At 45.9% G+C, this 21,544-nt stretch overlaps 1 protein-coding gene across 15 annotated transcripts in view; it reads left to right on the top strand.

Annotated features, from left to right (window-relative positions):
- RPH3A (rabphilin 3A) overlaps window positions 1–21,544 on the top strand; it is a 109,620-nt gene that overhangs the window by 59,666 nt on the left and 28,410 nt on the right. For 13 of the 15 annotated variants that reach the window (XM_073312415.1, XM_073312418.1, XM_073312421.1 and 10 more), the window contains 8 exons: window positions 5,272–5,392; window positions 6,368–6,454; window positions 7,679–7,844; window positions 9,141–9,182; window positions 11,468–11,506; window positions 12,003–12,110; window positions 15,254–15,415; window positions 21,436–21,510. In XM_073312415.1, the coding sequence (XP_073168516.1) occupies window positions 5,272–5,392; window positions 6,368–6,454; window positions 7,679–7,844; window positions 9,141–9,182; window positions 11,468–11,506; window positions 12,003–12,110; window positions 15,254–15,415; window positions 21,436–21,510 (800 nt within the window). The remainder of the gene's footprint in view (window positions 1–5,271; window positions 5,393–6,367; window positions 6,455–7,678; window positions 7,845–9,140; window positions 9,183–11,467; window positions 11,507–12,002; window positions 12,111–15,253; window positions 15,416–21,435; window positions 21,511–21,544) is intronic. The other 2 variants (XM_073312412.1, XM_073312413.1) reach the window with 1 other exon arrangement.

Here is a 21,544-nt window from a genome sequence, read left to right on the forward strand (position 1 = left end):
TACATACAATTACATAAAAATGTAAGGTGTGACTTTTAGAAGGCATTCCTGGGTGAGCAGCAGTAGCATGCAATCTGTGGGGAAAGTAATAGATTTTGTCCCTAGATAAACCACTGGATTAAATAATGAAATGTATCTGCTGCTGGGGCTTCTAAACAAAGATATACAGTACTTGCCATAATCAACAATATAACACTAGCACCATACACGCTAGGCAATGATATTCCTAGATTTGTTGGTTTCACCCACTTGTCACACTTCCATAATGTGCCCCTGTGCAGAGAGTTGACAGAAAAGCTTCCCAGACTATAGGGTAGAAATTGCAGTGGTTAATTTAATTAAGGAGTGTTTTGAGAACAGCCAACTTTCTCTTTTTAGAAACACTGGAATAATCTTCATTCTGATCTAAATATTAAGGGCCTAATCCAGGGCCCATTAAAATCAATGGGACCCTTAGCGTTTGCAACTAAATGTATTCCCCATGGAATGTTAAACCTATGGATGTATGGTCAGGAGTGATTCCCCTGCATCACCAAGTCTGGCAGCTGAGTTTACATCTAGAAAGAATTGTGGATAAATAATCTCCAGTGAACTGAGCTCAAAGTAAGGGATAGATAGCAGCAGGCTTTAGGAATGAAGGCATGAGAGAGAATGATGCTAGAAAATAGTTTAACCATTAAAAGTACAGGAGAAAGTCATCAACCCACCTAACTCAGACCAGAGACTGTTAATCTTTAACCCATGTTATTCCTTTAAGAAAGTATCTTGTCAGGTTAAAAATCAGAATTACTTAAAGAAGAAGTGCCTTCCTTGCATTATTGACAATGTTTTAGATTATGCAAACTGAAAGAATTAAACTCCTTGACTTGAGTTTTCACCCGTATGTTGGTGGTTTCCTTTTTGACAATGCAAATAGACTGGGCTCTTTCAGTTTTGCCGATAGGCATTTTCTAGGCATTCGCTTTCAATGCCTGCTCTAGCTGCTGCACTCCTACTGTATGTATTGCAGAAATGTGCTCTATATTAGGGGGGTTTATATTTTTAAAATGTCCATTTTCCCCTCCACCTTAAAACTGGAAACTTTTCTATTAGCCTCAAGTATAGTAAAAATCTAGGGTGAAATCCTGAAGTGAATGGGAATTTTGCCATTCATTTCAACAGGGCCAGGATTTTACCCGTTTTTTTTTATACCACCTGAATTTGGGGGTCAAACTTGACCTGATAGTGTCCCTTTAATAAACACCCATAGAACAAGACTTCAGCATTATGGGCCTGAATCAAAGCTAGAGAAGTCAGTGGAAAGATTCCCACTGACTTCAACCAGCTTTGGATCCGGCACAGTACGAACTGAAATAAAATGGCTTGGTTTTGGTGCCTACAATGTATATTCTATCTCTTGCTGCACTGTCAAGGCATATTCCTTTGTCGAGTTCTTACATATTCTCTCTTTTCTGCAGTCCATAGAAAATGTCTGGCAGGTATTCTTGGGTTCCACTCTGTGAACAGATTGCAGTTTAAGGATGAAATCCACGGATCTCAGTAAGGTCTCTTCAGGGTTTGCCACATGTAAATTAGGGATCATATAGTTTGTAAATGATCCGAAAGCGTGGTCAGTGTAACTGTCATAAACCTGAAACTGTCATAAGACATGGGGGACAATGTCTTTTTTTTTTTTAATGGATGGTGTTTTAGCTGCTTTGTCAGATTTGGGTCATGCTGCAATGGGAGTGCATAAAGCCCCCTGCAGGCTTGATTTTTTTTCCCCCTGAAATTCTCTCAAGTAAGGATTTTTCTCTCTCTCTCTCTCCCCCCTTTGAACGGAATAAATAATGCATTTTAGATTCTGCTATTTTTAGCTAGTTGGTTTGTAAGTTAACCAGTTGTACAGTTTCCCACTCAAACCTTTTGTGCTCTTGCGTCTTTCCAGAGCTTGCAAACGGTTGGTTTTTCAGAAGTTGCTAGCTATGTCTCTTCACCTGCACAGGATGCAGATGGGTTTGCACAGTTGCAGTCTCTGGTGGGCTTTTTGCATTTTACTCAAAAGATTAACAATTGCTGCAAAGTAAAATATTTACATTTTTTTCTTAGAAATGTAAAGACGGCATTAATACACTACATGTCATCCCTGAAAATAAACTAGGGCCTTTATCCTGCGTCCTTTTCACAGACTGACACTAGAGCTGCTCAGAAAATTTTAGACAGAAGTTTTCCATAGAAAAATGCAGTTTTGTTTGGAATTGAAACATTGGACATATTGATTCTGATTAACTCTTTCGATAGGAAAAAGTCAAAATGCTTAATTTTGATAGTGTTCTTTCAAGTCGTTTAGTTTCAACGTTTATATTTAATTCACGAATATATATATATGGTGTATAATATTTTAAATATGATATTAAAGCTGAAACAAAATGAATCAAAACAGTATTCAAACAAAATATTTTGAAGGCCCTGAATCCACGTTTTTCAGAATTCTAGTTTAATGGGAAATTGAAGAATTTTGGCTTTTTGTTTCAAATTGGAGTGATTTCTCACCCCCCATGAAATGTTGGAATTTCCCACAGAATGGAAATTTTGTTCCTGAACAGCTCTAGCAAAAAAGTCCTGATGGCTTTTGGCTAAGTTCCCAAGCAGGCTGTGACCATAACTAGCGGGCACAGGTATTTGAGGAAATAGTGTTGCCAGTTTGAGGAACGGTATTATCTAGAACTTTACATATTCATAGTGCTTGACAAAGGTTAATCTTCATGGCCTCACTGACGGATAGGGACAGGAGTATTATCCTCACTTTCTTATGGCTGGGGAAACTGAGGGAGATAAATGGTTGTCCAGGATCGCACAGCAGGTCAATAGGATCGGAGTGCCAGGATAAGAACTCACAACCTCTTGACTTGGTGCCCTTTGCTCAGTTAGACTGTGCTTCCTCCCGCACAATGTCTTCCGTACCCATACGCCTCACCACTGTACTTTGTTTTGTTTTAAATTAGCTGCTTAAGAGATTCCCAGAATGTATTAGATTGGACACTAACAGCTGTAGATGTCTCAATATTTTCAGGCAAAATGATAGTGGAAAGTGATACATTTTCTTCAGGTTAATTACTTTTACATTTCCTAATTATATTTTACTTCATTCAACCTACAGGATCTTTTTATTTTCACTTAGACTATATGAGTCAGTACGGTTATGACTAGACTTGGAAGGGTTAGATTTTTATTCATCGTACACACACACACACACACACACTCTGATTAAAAATATTTCCATCAATAATGATTGAAATGTACAGATTAAGAAAGTAAGAAATGCTGCTTGAGAATTTATGCGAGTTTGATTTTAATGATAGTTACTTTGTATATCTTGACGTGTGATGTTCACAACTTATTTTAACAGTTAAAGTTTTAACTTTATGAATATCAATATCTACTGTCATTAAATATTTATTGTCTGACTCCCATAATTTCCCACAACTCTGAACATTTAAATAGACAAAAGTAGAAAAAGCTTAAAACTCATAATTTTGTGCTCCTGTGAAAACGAGTCAATAAAAATAGGGAAAAATGCTTAAAAATAAACCTCAATATTATCCATCAAAATTATAAAAAGAATTAAAATTGAGTTCTGCCCAGCCTAGTTATGATGCAACACTTGTCTCTGGGTTGGATGGTTACTGGGTCATCTAGGACTTCGTCTATTATGCAGTGCTGACATGGGGTGACTGTTACCTTGAGGTCCCTTTTGACCAGCTTTGGGGTCTAATCCAGAGCCTGTGGAAGTGCGTGGGTGTCTTCCCATTGACTACAAGGGGCTTTGGCTCAGGTCCTTGATGGCTGTCCAGGATGGTGAAAGTTAAAGATCCTGGGATTCTTGGGAAAGAGTGAAGGGATGGCCAATGTTTCATTTCCCTGTAACCTGATCCTGGTTTTGAATGGGCTGTAGGTGCTCATGCGTAGCACTTGTAAGGGTCTGACTCTGTGGCTATGGCTACACTACATGTTAAGTCGACATAAGTTATGTTGCTCAGGGGTGTGAATGAACCACCCCCCTGAGCAACATAACTTATGCCGACTTAGCGCCGTCCACACTGGCGCATATGTCAGCGGAAGAGGTTGTCCTGCTGACATAGCTGCTGCCGCTCGTTGTGGGTGGATTAATTAAGTCACTGAGAGAACTTTATCCTGGTGGCTTAGAGCGGCTACACAGAGAGCGTACTGCAGAGCAGTTGCATCACAGCTTCCCTCTCCCTGGCACAAGAAAGGGGGTCAGGGAAATATTTTCCTTTTTTTTGGACAGCTTTATATCCCCTGAAACGGGGAGGACTCTCTGAAAGGTACAGCCAGAGGGCTGTGCACTCCCACAAGACCACAGGATTGTGGTTGCCCAGAGAATGACATGGGAGGTAAGTGAGGTGTCTGCTCTTACTCCAAGGGGGCGAACTTGAGACATTAACCTTTGACAAAAAGAAAAGGAGGACTTGTGGCACCTTAGAGACTAACCAATTTATTTGAGCATGAGCTTTCGTGAGCTACAGCTCACTTCATCGGATGCATACCGTGGAAACTGCAGAAGACATTATATGCACAGAGACCATAAAACAATATCTCCTCCCACCCCACTCTCCTGCTGGTAATAGCTTATCTAAAGTGATCATCAAGTTGGGCCATTTCCAGCACAAATCCAGGTTTTCATACCCTCCGCCCCCCCCCCCCACAAACTCACTCTCCTGGTTAGTCTCTAAGGTGCCACAAGTCCTCCTTTTCTTTTTGCAAATACAGACTAACACGGCTGTTACTCTGAAACCTAACCTTTGACAATACCCATTCTTCTTTCTTCTCCTCCCAAACTCCTTATGCTGCTTCTTTCCTTCTAGTCTTCTGCTTTTCCCTCCTAACTGACTCCTTGTTGGGTTAGTCTGAGGGAGGCATTGCTACTGAGGGAAAACCTGATCAAAGAGGGAAGATCATGCATATCTTTGCCCTGTCTAAAAGAAGAGTCTTTGTCATGTTAGTGGTTGCTAGGGCATTACCAATGGAAATATATCTGTTAACTAGCAGTGTTTCTCAACTTTTTGGTACCAGGACTGCTGCCTTCCTAAACTGGTCAGGGCGATCTCTTGGACCGGCGCTGGTCCTCGGATTGTTAGTTGAGAAATAATGAACTAAAGGGCTAAAATAAGTATCTGTGGTGTCCAGCAGAGGAGGGCTCACCAGCACCACTCTCCTGTCTCTTGCACCGTGACTGTCTTTGTGCTACCATGTCACATTCTGTGTGTGTAGGCGTCTCATGAACCGTTTGGAGGACATGCGCAAGAATGTGGCCGGCGATGGGGTCAATCGCTGCATCCTGTGTGGAGAACAGCTGGGATCAGCTTGTGTGGTGTGTGAGGACTGCAAAAAGGTGAGACCTCACCTAGGCTGAACTTGAGAACTGCAGATCATACTGATGGTGCAACCTTCAGCTCGTGTATTCAGGGACTGCTGGGTTCTACCCTAGCTCTGACATTGACTCCCTTGGGCAAATCACATAGGTTGTGATTTTTGAAAGCCGAGTAGGGGATTTAGAGACACAACTCCCATTAGTTTTAATGGAAGATGTGTATCTAAATGAGCTCTGGTGGAATGACTGTTTAGTTTTTTGTTTTTTGTTCACTTGCAGTGCTGAAAAAATGAAAAGAAATTTGTTTTGGTTAGAGCAAAGTGTTTGGCTTTTCATTTAGTTTTTGAGGTTTTTTTTTTCCTTCAGGTTTTTAATTTTTTAAAAATAAAATTGAAGTAGGTTTCAGAACAAAATGTCTTTTTTTGATCAAGACTTTAGTTTAGAAAAATTTAGTTCAAAAAATGTTTCCCAGCTTTAGTCTGAATCTGTTGGGTCAGCTTTGCAAATCTCAACCTTAAACTTTATGCCTCCGTGAAATGAACCCACCTCCGCATGGCTTTGTGAGGGTTCGTGAGAAATCATTTTTAAACCATTTTGAATGTGTGAAGTGCCACAGTAAATGTCAAGTGTAATTATTATCACTAAATCTGAAATGATGTCCCTCAGTTGCACTTTGACATAGCTGAACATATGCTATGCAAAATGTCCTTCTGTTTTGGACTCACTCTATCTGTCTATCTATCTGTTTTGGACGCCCCATCACGGCACGGTGAGCATTGCTGGCAGTCTCAGTCTTAACTTTTTGAATTTCCTTGATCATTTATTTTTGTACCTTTGAAACCAGACCTAAACACACCTCTTAGGGTGAACAACTGTGAGTCTTTAACTACAGCAGGATTCAGGGATTGTTCTGCACAAGGCCTTTCTGGCAATGCTCGGTGGCAGCGACTTAGTGTCCCATTGTGCCATAAACATGTGATTTTGTTTTGTTGGTAGAATGTCTGCATGAAGTGTGGCGTCGAGGCAACCAACAGCCGCCCTCATTCCATCTGGTTGTGCAAGATCTGCAGTGAGCAGAGAGAGGTTAGTGCAATTCTCCTGGCTGGTTTTACTTCCTCACTGCCCATGTCTGGGATTTCCTGCCGGTTAGTGGTTCCAGAATCAGTAGCGGTTTTAAGTCGGAGCTTTAACGATAGTTGTCCTTAGCATTTCTTGATATTAAGCATTCTGCCACGTGGAGCATTATTTAAGGGGCTGGCTTCATGTTTGTACAATATTAATTCTGTGTAGGCTTGTCCCAAGAATCCCAGAAGGAACTGTGTTAATTAGATATAGGGCCAACTTCTTTCCCAAGCCATTAAATCATTTAAATCTCTCTCTCTCTTTCCCCCCTCATTCTCTACCCTCACTCCACGGACAAACTCCCATTGACAGATGAACAGCTCCGAGTTAGCAGGACCCTCTCAGTAGAGATGGGGCAACTTTTTTTAATGAAAAGCAGGTTGAACAAGATGTGTTTTCCTCTAAGAAAATGAACCACTTTTGCATCTACCGATCGTCTGTTCTGGAGAGGGTTTCATGGCCATCAGCCCCATATATTGGCTTGCCCTGTGCTTTTGTACTGTGGCTCACAAATTGAGAGAATAGGTTACGTGGAGACTTTCCCTTTCTGACAGGTCGCTTTCAAGCGCTGTGGATATATATGTTCTGTAACACGGTGTCTGTTCAAAGAGAGGTGAAGTTTGGGGCCTTGGTACTCCATGCTTCTGCTGTGTCTGGAATACCAGGGCCCAATTCATGGTTGCATGGCACCTGGTGAAGTCATTTGCCCCAGTGCCAAGTGGGTGTAAGGTGCTGTCATTCTGGGATGATAAGGTTCTGCACTCACTTTGCATTGGTGTATGTGATTGCACAGTAGGCAGGGCCACAGTGAATTGTGCCCAGCATGCTTGTGAGTTGGAGAGTGAGTCAAAACACTGCTGTGTGCGAAAAGCTAGAATCATCCGTTCAAGCAGGCTGGAGAGTTAATTCAAGGCTGGCTATCAAGAGGCTCCACCCACCATCGCTTTGGGTACCATGCTCATCATTTCACTAAACAAGGTGATAAGCATCAAACGAGCTCTCGAAGGCTGATCTGCCCAGCCAGAATGTAGCTATGGGGCAGCTGCTGAGAGCTGATTAACCCTTAAATGTGGGGCACATCCCACCTTGTTTAATAAAGGGATGCTCTTGTGGGCGAAGCACTGCCATTTTCAGGAGAGTGAGAACCTCCCTCTGAACCTCTCTTGTGCTCTGCCTCTTTCCCAGGTGTGGAAGCGTTCGGGGGCATGGTTCTTCAAGGGCTTGCCGAAGCAAGTGCTACCTCGGCCAATGCCCGTCAGCAAGAACAAGCCGCCGCAAGCTCCCAGCGAACCTGCCTCCTCGGAGCCACCTGCTCAGGACCTGAAACTTCACTCCCGCACGCCGAGCCGTGGTAGGGGGTGGATTTTTGTCCTTCCATCTCCTCTCCAATCTCTCTAACACAGCCTCAGGGGGTGGTGGGGTGGCTCATGGCAATATAGTGCAGTGTCTGGTAGTGAAAGCTTGGAAGATCCATCCCTACATGAACACGTGTTGACAGTAAAATGCCCAGTTGTGTTACTGCTAGTGTATGTTTTCTGATCAGCCTGTAGTTTGTCCTTTTCCCCCACCCCCGCGGGTAGCTGGGTGGCTCCATTCCCAACCCTCAAGACCCAGCTCTTGTGCCTCTTCTATCTGGAAGATCTCCAAGGCCCTGGGCAGCTTTTTAAAGGTTCTCTAACCTAAGCCACACACACGGCTGCGGTAAGTACCAAAGCATGCTCTGTGCAGGGAGACAAATTCACTGAGATGATTGTAGGGAAAGTGATTAATGTGAAACCTTGGTACTGCAGTAATTAAAATAAGAAACCCCAACAAAACAATTTTGGCCCCTTATGGGTTCAATTAAAATGATCAATGGGCTGCAGTGCCCTTTAGAACGAAAGGCATGTTCATACAGTAAACCAGCAGCCTGATTGATACTCTCTAGAGTAAGCCTTGGATTTTGATTTTGTTCTGGAGGGAAAGGAGAGCAATTCCCTCCACCCCCTTCTTCAAAAGCTTCTGCTAACTTAATCACACACATCTAATCAGCCCGGAGGACCTCTGCTAAATTCCAGCGTGGAGTGAAATAGGAAAGGGAGCCTCGATCCTGAGTTCGAATCCTGCTCAGTAAAACCTCATGGAGAAGAACTGCTAAAATTCTTCCAGTAGGCGACCTCCATTTGGTGGAATTTCCTGGAGCTCCAGGATCACATAACTATCCGTTCGTTGACGATTGAGGTTGAGGCATCCTACTTTAAGTTTATTCCTCAAGTGGTTAAGACAAGGCTTCATTGTCTTCCATGCCCAGTTCAGATCCTGGTCACATTCGGAAAGCCCTGCAAACTTGCCTGTTTGTCCCAGCTTTTCTGTAACCGTTGGCTCAGCTTCTTCTACCTACCCCCCTCCTCCCTTTAAAGTCACGATGCTGAAGGTACTGTAGGATATTCACTCCCTGTGAGTGGAAATTGCTTTTGCCTTAATATAAGCCATACATCCCAGTTCCAGGATGATGAACACTCACATATGTTCAAGCTAATGACTGCATTGCTGCCCCAGCTTTTGGCTAGGAAGGCAGCACTACAGCTCATTGCGGATCTCCTCCTCTTTTCATCTTGGTACGAGGGTTCGCTCCATTCATTGATTGCTCTTTGTTTGTGCTGCTCAGGGCAAGCTGAGGCCGGGGCCTCTGCCGAACAGGACTCTTACGGTAAGAGCACTGGCTTTCAAACCTCTACCCGGCTGCTATCTCATTAGTGTGTTTGCTGAATGTTCCTGCCTGCTAATGCTCAGGGACGTGCAGCAGCCAGGTTTCTCCTCCCACCCCTCCGTAATCCAACAGCAGGGCCCGTAAGTGCATGAAAGCTTTCGATTACATTTAATTTCCTCTTTAGTTTTTTCTTTGTAATTTATAAACAGGTGTGTGGGTGGGTGGGATGGGATGGGATACCTTCAGAGAACACTTCCCATGTGATGGAAAAGGCTCATTCACCCAGGGAGGTGACCAGTGCCACCCTGCTGAGCAATGATGCCCGCGGCATCTGGCTCAGAGGTGCTTGCCTCTTGTTTCCCATGTTCCTCTTATGTGCTTCCACTCTTCCATTCTGAAGAACGTCTTCCGGAAACCTACCCTTCCCTGGAGCAAGAATTCAGAGCTCTTGCTAGCTAGTTTAATCTTCCCTCTCTTCTTCTGACATCCCCCAAAGACTCAGTCATTTGTGGTAGGACTTGAAGTCACCTGGGGACCATAGCAAAACAATGCTATTCATGAGATTGTGTAAATATTGGCTTGAAAACCTGCTACCAGGTGACTTTTGGGAGCCGTGTACCGCCCCTGCAGACCAAAGTACAACAGGAATGTTTCTGTTTATTTCAGTGGGAGTTGGCTTGTGCTGCATGTGAGTTTGTGTTGGGAACTTCTTAGGATTCGATCCAAAGCTATGGTTAGATGTGGGTCCACTGCAAAATTCAGGTCCAAATTTCAAGCTCCCAAAGTCAGGGGATGTTTGGAGTTCAGGTTATTGGATTGGTCCCATCTCGGATTTATGGGTTTTTGAAGCCGGAAAGGACCCCTATGATCACTGAGCCTGATCTCCTGCATAACACAAGTCATAATAGAATCGCCATTGTTTTCTTGTCATTAATCAATTACAAATATTAAGTCCTTTCTGCTGTGGTTATTTTTATCCGGGGTTCCAGCTAGCCCTGTAATGTAGTTATGGGAAGCCTGTTACATAACAGGGTATTTTTATACCAACACCACCCATTTCACAGGAATTTAGTTATTTTGGGGCACTCCCACCTCCTGTCCATTTCTCAGTTGAAATGTTGTAATTGAAAGAGCCGAACTACATCTGTAGGTGGTGTTTCCTGACGTGGATTCACATGCTCCTCACTGTATTTTCAGGTTATTTAATTTGAGTCACGCAACCCCTCCTCCAAAACCCTTCATGTAAGAGAAACTTTAGAGAGAGACAGCTGTCGATTACACACTGTGAAAGAGACTGAGACCACAACCCTAGAAAGGCAACTTCTGCTCCTGATGTGGGTTCTCTCTATTGCCTTGGAGTTCCCTATATTGCCAATATAACCTACACTAGCACAGAGTGGGAAATTGGCACCTTCTAGTGCCTGGTCCACAAAGAGGATAAGAGTTTACTACAGCTTCCAGCTAGAAGAGCTACTCTTTTAGCTTAAGCTGTAGAGGCGCATGCAGTTAGCACTGAAAGTCCTGGCTTCTCACCAAACCTGGGTGGTGAGTTAGCCTTAAATTTCTCATTGTGGTGAAGGAGGATGCTAATGTTTAACTGTTCCAGTGGGGCAGGTATTAATACATAAAAGAATGTATAGCACTTTGAAAGTGAAGTGTGCTCTACAAGTGCTAGGTGGTATTATTCAGGGGGCAGCATTGTTACTCACATCTATCCTTTCAATTGGTCATAGTCATTTCCTTAACACCTTTCCTGGCAGGGAGGCCCAAGATTTTTACCCTGACTTTTAACCCTGCCCTATATCAGGCAGCCCCTTGCTTCTGGGCAGAGGTGGGATGAAACCTGTCATTGATCCTGGATTGAGGACCTCTTACCTGGACGGGGGAGAGCCAGGGTCACCGTGTGCTGCATTCTCGCCGTACTCCTGTGCATGGCTGCTGAAGAGCGAGTGGTGGTGCTTGGTCCCAAGCTCAGTTCTCTTGCCTGGCTGTGAGCTGGCATCACCAGGCCGGCCTGTTTATTTGGAATCGTAGCCCCATGATTAAAATCTGAATCACAGTGTAAATCCCATAGAATTACCTGACACCCACATTTAATGCCAGGCATGTGCCTCGGGATTGAGGCTGTCGGAGTAATGATTAGCCTGCTGGTTACTTTGTCTTCAGAGCAGCAGAGGGTCACTGATCAGTATGGCTCTTGCAGACTGAGGTCTGGCCAGCAGTACAAAAGCAGAAGCCCCAGCCTTGTGTCGCTGCAAACATTCACCTTTTCCATTTCCTTTCAGGTGGCCCTGAGGAGAAGAGGGGAATGGGCAGGAAACCAGGTTTGTTTCTAAGCTATGGATGCCTTTCCCCGCTTCCTTAATAAAGGATTTCCTCCCTCAATTTATTCCAGAGCCAGAATTTGCTGGGGCAGATGCCCAGATGCCTTCAATAGCTTGGAAGTTTTGATTATTAGTTAGCGAAGCCATGTTTAATTTCCAAGTGCATAATACTGTGACAAAGCTATGGCTACCTAGGACTTTACAACTATCCCTCTGGAGCACACAGTGGCCACTCAGAATTCCACAGTGATAGCAGAATAGAGCTCAGATTCCAACACCACTACATGCTGCTACATGTCCTGCTACATGCGCTAAAGGAGAATCTCCATTTGCCATTAGCAATATAGGGCTTATGACTACACTTGAGCAATTCTGTTTCCATCCAGTAGAGGGCAGCAGAGCATATACACATTAGCCTGTTGATTTGCAGGGAATTGCAGTTTGTTTTTGGGTTTTGTGACTGTTTTAATTCAAGTCTGTTTTTGTTTGTGTTTAGTCAAATCCCGGGACCCCAGCCATGATTCTGAACGTGGCTATAGTTCAGAAGAAGAGAATCCTGCTGCCTACAGGGGAAGGAAGGGGACGAGACAAAGGCCAGAAGCAGGTAAAGATTTGCTAGCTTGGCTGAGACCAGTGACTAATGCAGGGAGGATCGGGATTCTGTACAATGAATCTGCTGGCTCTTGATGGGGCAGAGAACGCCCTCTGGCGGCTGTGACCTGTCCCGTTGGCAATACGCCTTCCGGTGCCTCAGTCCAAGCCTGAACGGGAATTCAGGTGCTGAATGCATTTAAGTTTCTCTGAATGGAAAGCAGAGAGAGACCAGCTGCCCCCTCCCCCAGCTTTCACTCAGGAAATCTGGCAAGGCAACATCCTGAGCAACATCACAGCTTTACATGCACTCTCCGCTCCCAGCACTGACGCATGCTGTTCACTCTTGGGGGTTGATTTGGCTCAGGGAAAGCTTGGGCCTGGATGTAAGCAGGTGCACTTGCTTAGGAGTCTCACCTGTTTATGCCAGGGCTGAATCTTTCCTGGCCTGATTATCACAAGTAACGAGCACCTGCTGCTCCCACTGACATCAGATGGTGGTGTGGGTTCGAGGCCCAAATGAAAACCAGGCTGTTAGACTCTTCTCCATGCTGAGCAAAACTCACCTCTATTCAGACGGCTAGCGCAGCACTCATGCACCGCTCAAGTCCCCCCAGCCTCTGATTTTTGGTTGCCTTGATTATCATGCACATTGTAGGGAGAGTGGTCACTTTGGATGAGCTATTACCAGCAGGATAGTGAGTTTGTGTGTGTGTTTTTTGGAGGGGGGTGAGGGGGTGAGAGAACCTGGATTTGTGCAGGAAATGGCCCACCTTGATTATCATGCACATTGTGTAGAGAGTTGTCACTTTGGATGGGCTATTACCAGCAGGAGAGTGAGTTTGTGTGTGGGGGGGTGGAGGGTGAGAAAACCTGGATTTGTGCTGGAAATGGCCCAACTTGATGATCACTTTAGATAAGCTATTACCAGCAGGAGAGTGGGGTGGGAGGAGGTATTGTTTTATGATCTCTGTGTGTATATAAAGTCTTCTGCAGTTTCCACGGTATGCATCCGATGAAGTGAGCTGTAGCTCACGAAAGCTCATGCTCAAATAAATTGGTTAGTCTCTAAGGTGCCACAAGTCCTCCTTTTCTTTTTGCGAATACAGACGAACACGGCTGTTACTCTGAAACCTGTTTAAATATGGCTGCTGCTTATGCATTTCTGCATGCAATGTAGGCAGGGTCTTAAACAACCTTTAAACCATTAGCCCTACTGCGTGTGACCATTTATCACTATTTAACCAGGCCGCTCCTGGTAATCAGCGCCCTCTTAGTGTGCCAATGACTTTCCCAAGGCTGCCTTTTGTATATATCCCTGCTGTTCTGCAGAGACAAGGCTCCTGGTGTGAGAGGCACGTTTTTTCCCCACATTAACTCTCTCTACACTTACGTAGCCGCCCCCGACCTGTTGCTATACACACTCTCCTGGTGTGCGGAGACCCTGAGAATTCATCCAAGGGTAAAAATACCATTTATGTCATAAGAAAGATTTATACCTGGCATCTTCAGCACAAGCCAGGTAAGTGCTGAGACTTTTTGCATTCCAGCCAGGGGTTGCAATTTATCAACAAGAGGAGATCAGAATCACTAGCCAACGTGGCTGTAATTTATCTATTCAAACCACCGGCGCCAGATGAATGTAAATAAAAACAAAGACCGTGATTGTGGTTGTCTCTGAAAGGGAAGGTGATAGAGTATTACACCACCTTCTAGGGCACAGTAAGGCTGTAATTTCATTAGTGGGCACGAGAAGTTACCATAAAGGGAAGTCTCCAGTATGGGTTTCAACTTAGCCCTATGGCGCCTGCGTGTTGAGCCCGACCTCCCAAAGGCATTTCCCACTCTGTCTCCCCAGCATCCACTCCTACAGGCCTCCCCCGAGTAGCTGAGCTGAGGGTAAGCCATTGCTCAGTAGCACTCGTTAGTGTCCCCATCTGGCATAAGATACCCCGAATGATGCAAAATACCCACTCGTACATACCCCTCTTTAGAACATGCCCTGGGCTTGGTCACGCGTTCTTACATGTATTTCATCCCAATGCATTGCTGTCAAACAGTGTATTTTGTGCATTTATGCCTGTGATTGTAGTTTGGTGCAAACAGCTTACATGCCAGATTCACAGCTGGCATAAGCAGGAGCAACTCGGTTGATTGAGCTCCTGCTTCCCCCAGCTGGCACAAAGAGTAAATCTAACTGCATGCTAAGGAGCAGGACAGCGGCCCTTAGCTAGTGATGACAGGCTTCACTTGAGGTAGCAACGAGCGTAGCTAGAATCTGCTGAGAAGTTGTTTCTTTTCAGATCTGCCTAACAAAATGGTTCGATTGGAGACACACAGTGAAGCCATCTGCTTGGATCTATTGGATGAATCCAGCTGGTCTCAGACATTTCATGCCGTTGAATTTTCACCCTACTGTGAGACAGAATGAGTTCTGTGTCATTTTGCTCTGCAAAAGCGTGCTCTCCGCCAGCCACCTTCGCTCTGGCTGTTGCTAACAGCTGCCTGTTTTCTTGGTTTCAGAGGAGCAGCCGTGTTAGTTTGTATTCACAAAAAGAAAAGGAGGAGTTGTGGCACATTAGAGACTAACAAATTTATTAGAGCATAAGCCTTTGTGAGCTACCGATGAAGTGAGCTGTAGTTCACGAAAGCTTATGCTCTAATAAATTTGTTAGTCTCTAAGGAGACACAAGTCCTCCTTTTCTGTTTTCTTGGCTGGCTTTGGTGGCTTGATTGATCAGATTTGTGTGATTTTTAAGAAACCCCTATCATCTAGCAAGGGATAGCTGGTTATTGTAAGCAGGCCATTGTATATTGCCCTCTGGCCGAATCCTTCACTCCCATTGTCCTACTCTAGGTGGCTAATGCTAGCACATTTCTTCTCCCTCCCCCTCAGTTTCCTTCTCTGCTCTTTCCCGTCTCTCCCTCTCTTGCTGTGACATGTGCTTGTGGCGGTGATAAAGCTGGAAGTTGCCCTTCCACAAAGCAACGTTAACTTCATAAACACGATAGTTATGGGCAATGAAAAATCCCCAGATCTGGCGACGTTCCCAGAGTTCCATGTGGGGTGATTTGCGATACATGGAAATGGGATGGATTTATAACTGTGATTGAGAAAAGCCAACCTCCCCGTTGCTGCTGTTGCTGTACTTTCAGGCAGTGAACCAACGGCTGCTGTTTCTGGCCGGGGAAGCTACCCACCTCCTAGCCGCAAACCGTCTGAGGTCAGAATGGCTCCAAGTGGCAGCGAGTTTGCTGGCAGGGTTGCTGAGAACTGGGAGTACGCAGCGGAAAGTGAAGTCAACAGAAGCCCTGGAAGTGAGAGAAAGCAATGAAAAGTCTACTGGGGGCGGGATGGGGGAGGGTGGAAGGGGGGGAGTGGGTTCCTGGTCCTGCCTGCAGGCTATAGCGGTTGTGTAGGATAGTGTGCGATCAGTGTCAGTCTGGAAAGAGCCAGCCTGGAATGAAGTTGGGTAAGTTGTGCCTCTCTGCCTTATAGCAAACTGCCTGCTTTGTCCAGACTGACCCTCCGGAGCTTCCCCCTAGCAGACAAGCAGGACCCCTTCCCCCTCCCCTTAAAGTGATAGCAACCAACACAAGCCTCAATACACCACACTTAGCAGACTGAATGCTGCTGCAGACCAAATAAATCTGGCTTTGAGTGGGGCTGGACAAGTCCAGGACCAACACTCCCTTCAGCTTCAGGAGGCTTGAAGCCCAGAGCCTGATCAGGCTCATCAGATTTGAATAATGAGACCAGCCTGTGTCCCTCCCTCCCCCAAGAGGAGCTCTGGTCCCAGTCACTGATGCTGGGCAGACACAGACTTACTCTTTCTTATTTCCTCCCTTGACGCTGACACTATTTCCCTTCTTCACTTTCCCAGCATAAGGGAGAACGGGGATCATGCAACAAACCGTTATCAGGGCTACTCAGCTGAATTTGCTCTGGCCATGCCAGTGTCCCCTGCTGGGTTTTGCTACCCAGGAATGTTCGTGGGAGTGAGATTGAGTGGCACAAATAATCACCAAAAGCTACGTTTAGAACTGACCATGCAGCAAGTGAATCTGCTCGCACAGAGCTGTGCTCACGTAGGAGGGGACTGCACACTCACCTCCTCCTTGAAGAGAAATAGCACCATTGTTTGCCTGGGTCTGTCTGAGCTGCTCCCTTTAAGCACAAGCAGAGGAGAAATCCTGCTGTCATTATTTACGCCAGACTCCCACAGAATTCCTAGTGGGCTGGATTTTTTTAATGTATCCTCACTACTTAACCTTGAGGTAGGTCAAAATTCTACAGATGAGGAAACTGAGGTACAAAGGTCGGGGGCTTGCAGTTAGTCTGTGAGCCAGATTTAGCAGCCAAAGAATCCTGGGACCCAGTCCTTCTGTTAGGCCACCATGCTGAATACGTGTCAGACTCTCTTGCCTTTCTCATGCTGGGGTGTGTGTGTGTTTAATATAAATGATATATATATAGTGTGTGTGTGTGTGTGTGAGAATTTGCAAAGTGCTTTGAGATCCCCAGGTAGAAGGTGCTATGTATATGGCATTTTAGTTGTTATAAAACTAGATTAAATGCAAAACAATTGTTACCTTTGGAGAATTCAGACCGTTTCCCAAACATGTCTCCTCTTCCAAGGTGAGGCGGACAGGTGCCGAGTGAGCCTAGCCATAACACACTGATGCTGCACATACTCTCCGTGCGGTAATTTCAAAGCTTCATTGATGAAAGCCACTGCCTTGATTCTGCTCAGTGTCACTTGTTCCATGAAAATTTAATGGGCCCCAAGCTCTTGTAAATTGTTCTGATAAAAACTGATGACTGACAGCTTATGCCAGAGCTTGTCGAGGACAGAATTCTCCCTAGGGGGCGTTGTAGGTTGACAGGCAACTTCAGAGACGGCCTTTCAGCAGGGAGCTGAGCTGGTAAATTTATGTTGTGAGCTAAGCACCACTGGAAAAAATCCAAGTTCTCTTTAATTCCTTGGAAATAAAAGGAATACTTAATAGCCAACTGCTGGAGATACTAATCATGTAATTCCCTTGCCTGGTGCCAGATGGAGTCTGTGCTTTCAATTTCATGTTCCTGTGAATAACAGAGGTAGAGTGGACTGAATATTAAGGGTGTATATCAGCCTGCGGGTCAGGCAGGAGCCCTCAGAGCACTTTCACAGTTTATCTCATCAACCGTAATCTCTGTTAGACAGTACAGCCTGGCAGTAGTTCTGTTGTTTAATCCAGTCCATATGTATGTGCAGTGGAGATTGCTGCAGTAGTTCCTATTATCTTAGCGTTACTTGCAGTGAATCAGTGTAATCTGTCTATCAGCAGAGTTCATTGTCCTACACACTGGGCTAACCTGGTGCAGTAGGTTGGAAGGACTGCATCAGGAAACTTTATAAAGATTTTCCCCAGTGCACCCAGGCCGTGAGAGCTGGGTGAATACAGCATAAAAACTCCTGTGAATAAGGTTTGCTGCTGAATTCAGCTCAGCCGTGCTTTAAACAAGTGCTTAAATCCTTCCCTATTCAGGAAAGCAATGGGGCTTAAGCATGTGCTTAAAGTTAAACATAAGCTTAAATGCTTTCCTGAATAGGGATGCTTTCCCGACACACTCATCCAATCAGGGAGAAGTAACAATACCATGTGACTCGCATCATTCCCACTCAGCACAGATTGAATGGTGAATCTTTGTTGAGGATTTTTTGCTTTAGTCTCTACCCATGTTAAAAATCAGGGGAAAAAGGATTGTTTTTTGGGGAAAAAAAAAAGAATGAATTCGAGTTAGTTGCAACCTCAAACACAGGAACCACCGGGCTGGATCAGACCCAGGATCCACCTAGTCCAGTACATTGTCCCTGATAGTGGCCAGCACCAGATAAAGGTGGAAGCATGGCTTGCTCTTTCTGTGCCCTATTGAAATAATTCTCGATGTGCGTACGTATTGATAGGGGCACTAGACGTGGTCTGAAGTGAATGGATTGTGGGCTTGATCTTGCCAGGTGCTGAATTCCCTTCACCCTGCAGCAGCTTTCAGGATTAGGTCCTAGGGCTGCTTTTCCACCAGGCCATTGTTCAAAAGGAGCGGCAGCAGCCCGCCATTGTATTCCGGTTTAGGGGGCACAGGTTTTTCTCTCTCTGTGACAAAAGAGGAGCATCTGTTTTATCACATCCTGTAAGGTCATAACTCCAGCTGTGCAGCAGACAAGGAACCTTATTCTATTGACTATAAATATAACTTCCCAGAGGCCATGCTGATCTGGCTTTGCTTGATCAGCCTCTGCCGGTACTGGTCATTGAAAAACTTTGCTTCACCTTCTTGGTGCTTGCGTTCGTGTCTGATGTGACACGCCAGTCAGTGGTGTGGATGCTTGGCAGCTCTTATGCTCTGATCCCTGTGGGGACTGCTGCAAACCTTCACCTCTTCCTGCCCTCCTTACACCTGGCTGCTGGAGAGGGCCAAGAGGTCAGCTTGTACCCACAGGTTACCTGACCCACAGAAATGGAGGGATAGGTGATTGAGACCAGTTCTGAGACCTATCGGGCTCTGGGATCAATGGAAGCTTTCATAGTAGTGGGTGTTTGAGACTTTATAACTTGTAACAAGGCTCTTAATCAGTTTCTGTTCTCCACTCCATGCTACACACACACGTCTCCTCCTTATTTCATTTCTTCTAAATAGAGCTCAGCCAGTTTCTCTCCCCTCTGAGTGAAATCTCTTGTTTCCTGCCTTCTGGATGGCGTCTGGCTGCAGCAACGCTTCTCCTCTGCGCTCTGCAGCCCTCCTGCGAACAGTGTGATTTTCCTGTGTCAGATAGGTATCAAGAGGCTTTAATTACCTCAGCCTCTCTCATCTGAAATGTCTCCGGCTAGGCCCGAAGCCAGACCGCTAGTTCCATGACTGGCAGGACTGAAAGGCCCTGGAGTGGGCCTAGTTCTGCTGTGTCATGGTTAAGGCTACGATTTTGTCACAGAGGTCGTGGAAGTCACAGAATCCGTGACTTCCAGAGACCTCTGTAACTTCAGCTCATGGCCGCTGGGGAACTGTGGGGTACAAGGGACCCCCCGAACTCTGAGCCACCTCAGACATCTGGGGGACCCTGCAGCTTCTGGCCACTGCAGGCAGCGGGGCCCCTGGGAGCTCCAAACTGCCGGGGGCAGCAGGGTCTCTGGGAGCTGCCACAGGCAAGGCTCCCGGCGGGTGGGGGTGGCCCCCTCAGCTCCCAGCGGCAGTCCCTCTGAGCCATGGGCAGTGGGGGAACCCCGCAGCTCTGAGCTGGGGCCCCCCGTGGGAGCTGTGGGAACCCTGCAGCTCCCCATTTTGTCATGCATATTTTTAGTAAAAGTCTCGGATAGGGCTTCTGTGAATTTTTCTTTATTGCCCTTGACCTGTTCCGGGACTTCTTTACTAAAACTACGTGTGACAAAATCTTCGCCTTAGTCAAGGTGGCGGGGGCAACACCTGGAGCTGTGCACAGGACAGGCTGTTAGAATATGTGGCTCCATTGGCCAAAGCCCTCTTCTTTCCTTTAAGGGGGGAAAACAGTGATGTGCACAGCTGTGGAGACTTGTGCAGTCAGTGGGGTGCAGTGATGACCAGAGAGCATCTATCGGTGCTCCTGGCTGTGTGAGATCGGGAGTAGACTGCCTCCACCCAACCCCCACAGAACATCCCTGCTCAAAGTCCCTTTACTTTGGCTTTTGGTGGGTGGTGGTTCGTTGTTCTGCCCTTCATGAATAGCTTAATCCCGCCTCTGTCAATCCCTATGGGAATAAACTCCACACTATTCCTTGGCCACAAAGCCCATTTCCTTCACCATATTCTCCCGTCCATCTCTCCTTGTTGCCCAGCGTGTTTGGACACAAGAAGCACAAAGTGGAGTAAGCCGTTTCGCTGGGTGGATAAATGGATGTTAAGTACATGCAGTACATTGGCTCGTTTCACTGTATGTAGCAATAGGATATCACAGTAAAGGCACGCTTCCGGGGCACAGCTGGTTTAAAAAGAACTGCGTATGGAACTAGCATTGACACAGCAGCAGTAAGGAATGAGTGAAATCAACTGTGAGTTATTGACACGGGCGAAGAATATCAGAGAGGAAACGGGAAAATAGCAGCATCTAATAATAATAATAAGTGGGCTCTTATATGGCGCTTTGCACTGGTAGAACTCCAGGTGCGTTGCAAAGGAGGTCCGCATCATTATCCCTATTTTACAGATGGGGAAACTGAGGCACAAAGAGGTGACGTGACTTGCTGAAGCTCACCCAGCAGGCCAGTGGTGGAGCCAAATTGCTTCTCTCCTAGCGCTCTATCCATGGGTCCACACTTCCCCTGTAATGTCGTTAGGTAACACTGCCTTTCATCTGGCTGTTGGAGACCAGAAATCTCCGTTTTAACCCTGTCTTGGCCACGCCGTCATCGGGTTATTCTCCTAACATTCCCCACTGTTGCTAGCTCTGGTGGAAGTGCTGGTATGGACTGGGCTCTGGGGGCTACCGGCAAGTTTGATCATAGTGTCACTAAGCCTGTTCTGAACTGGCCCACGCTAGTCCGCTCCCCTTTGCTGCCACCAATAGGACTGCAATGGTAGTAGCAAAGATGGGAAATTTGGGGAAAATGAATCTACTATAAACAGTCCACACTGTAAATGGGCACTCACAGGCCAGTCACTGAGTTGCTCTGTGCCTCATCGTCCCCATCAGTAGTACTGGTCCAGCTTTGCAATGCACTTTACTCCTCCCATCTGAGCATCTCAGTCTGTTGGCAGCTACTCTTGCTATACAGAAAGTGTTGGGAGGCTCTGGTACCTAGGTGACTGACTGGTCACTATGGCCCAGGTTTTAAGAACTATTTGATTTCAGTGGGAAGTAGGGGTGTAAACACCTTTCAGATCTGGGCCTGTGTGTGCAAATACATCCCCAGCTCAGTAAGCGGGGGCCCTGTTTTAGGAAACTTTGAGATGGGCTTTGAATTGAATTCTCGTGTACTCCCCCTGGATATATCCGAGCAGGGGATGGCCTTTGTGCTAATGCGATTTGTTGCGATGATGGCAGTTTAGGAGAGGGGTGGGTTCTCTTCCCTCTCTGAAAATAAAGGGGTTGAGCCAGGCACGCAGCTGGTGTCAATCAGTGGTACTCCACTGATGATTAATGGAGTCATGCTGACATGAGTAGCAATAGACAACACCACACACCAAATCCAGTGATTTTTCTCATGCCACTCGCTGATGTGCATGTTTCTGTCTCTTACCGATCAGCTGTCATGGCTCTGAAGTAGCCTTTGTCTACAGATTCTAAATGCCCCGTTTCGCCTCTAATCTTCTCTCCTCCTTGTAGGTGTAAAACGTGCCAATTCTGTTCAAGCTGCCAGGCCTCCTCCGGTGACTAGTCAGAGCTCTGCTGCTCAACCAGGTACACGTTCTGCTTTTACGTATTCTGGGTCTAT

Source organism: Lepidochelys kempii, chromosome 15, assembly GCF_965140265.1.
Source record: "Lepidochelys kempii isolate rLepKem1 chromosome 15, rLepKem1.hap2, whole genome shotgun sequence".
NCBI lineage: Eukaryota > Metazoa > Chordata > Testudines > Cheloniidae > Lepidochelys > Lepidochelys kempii.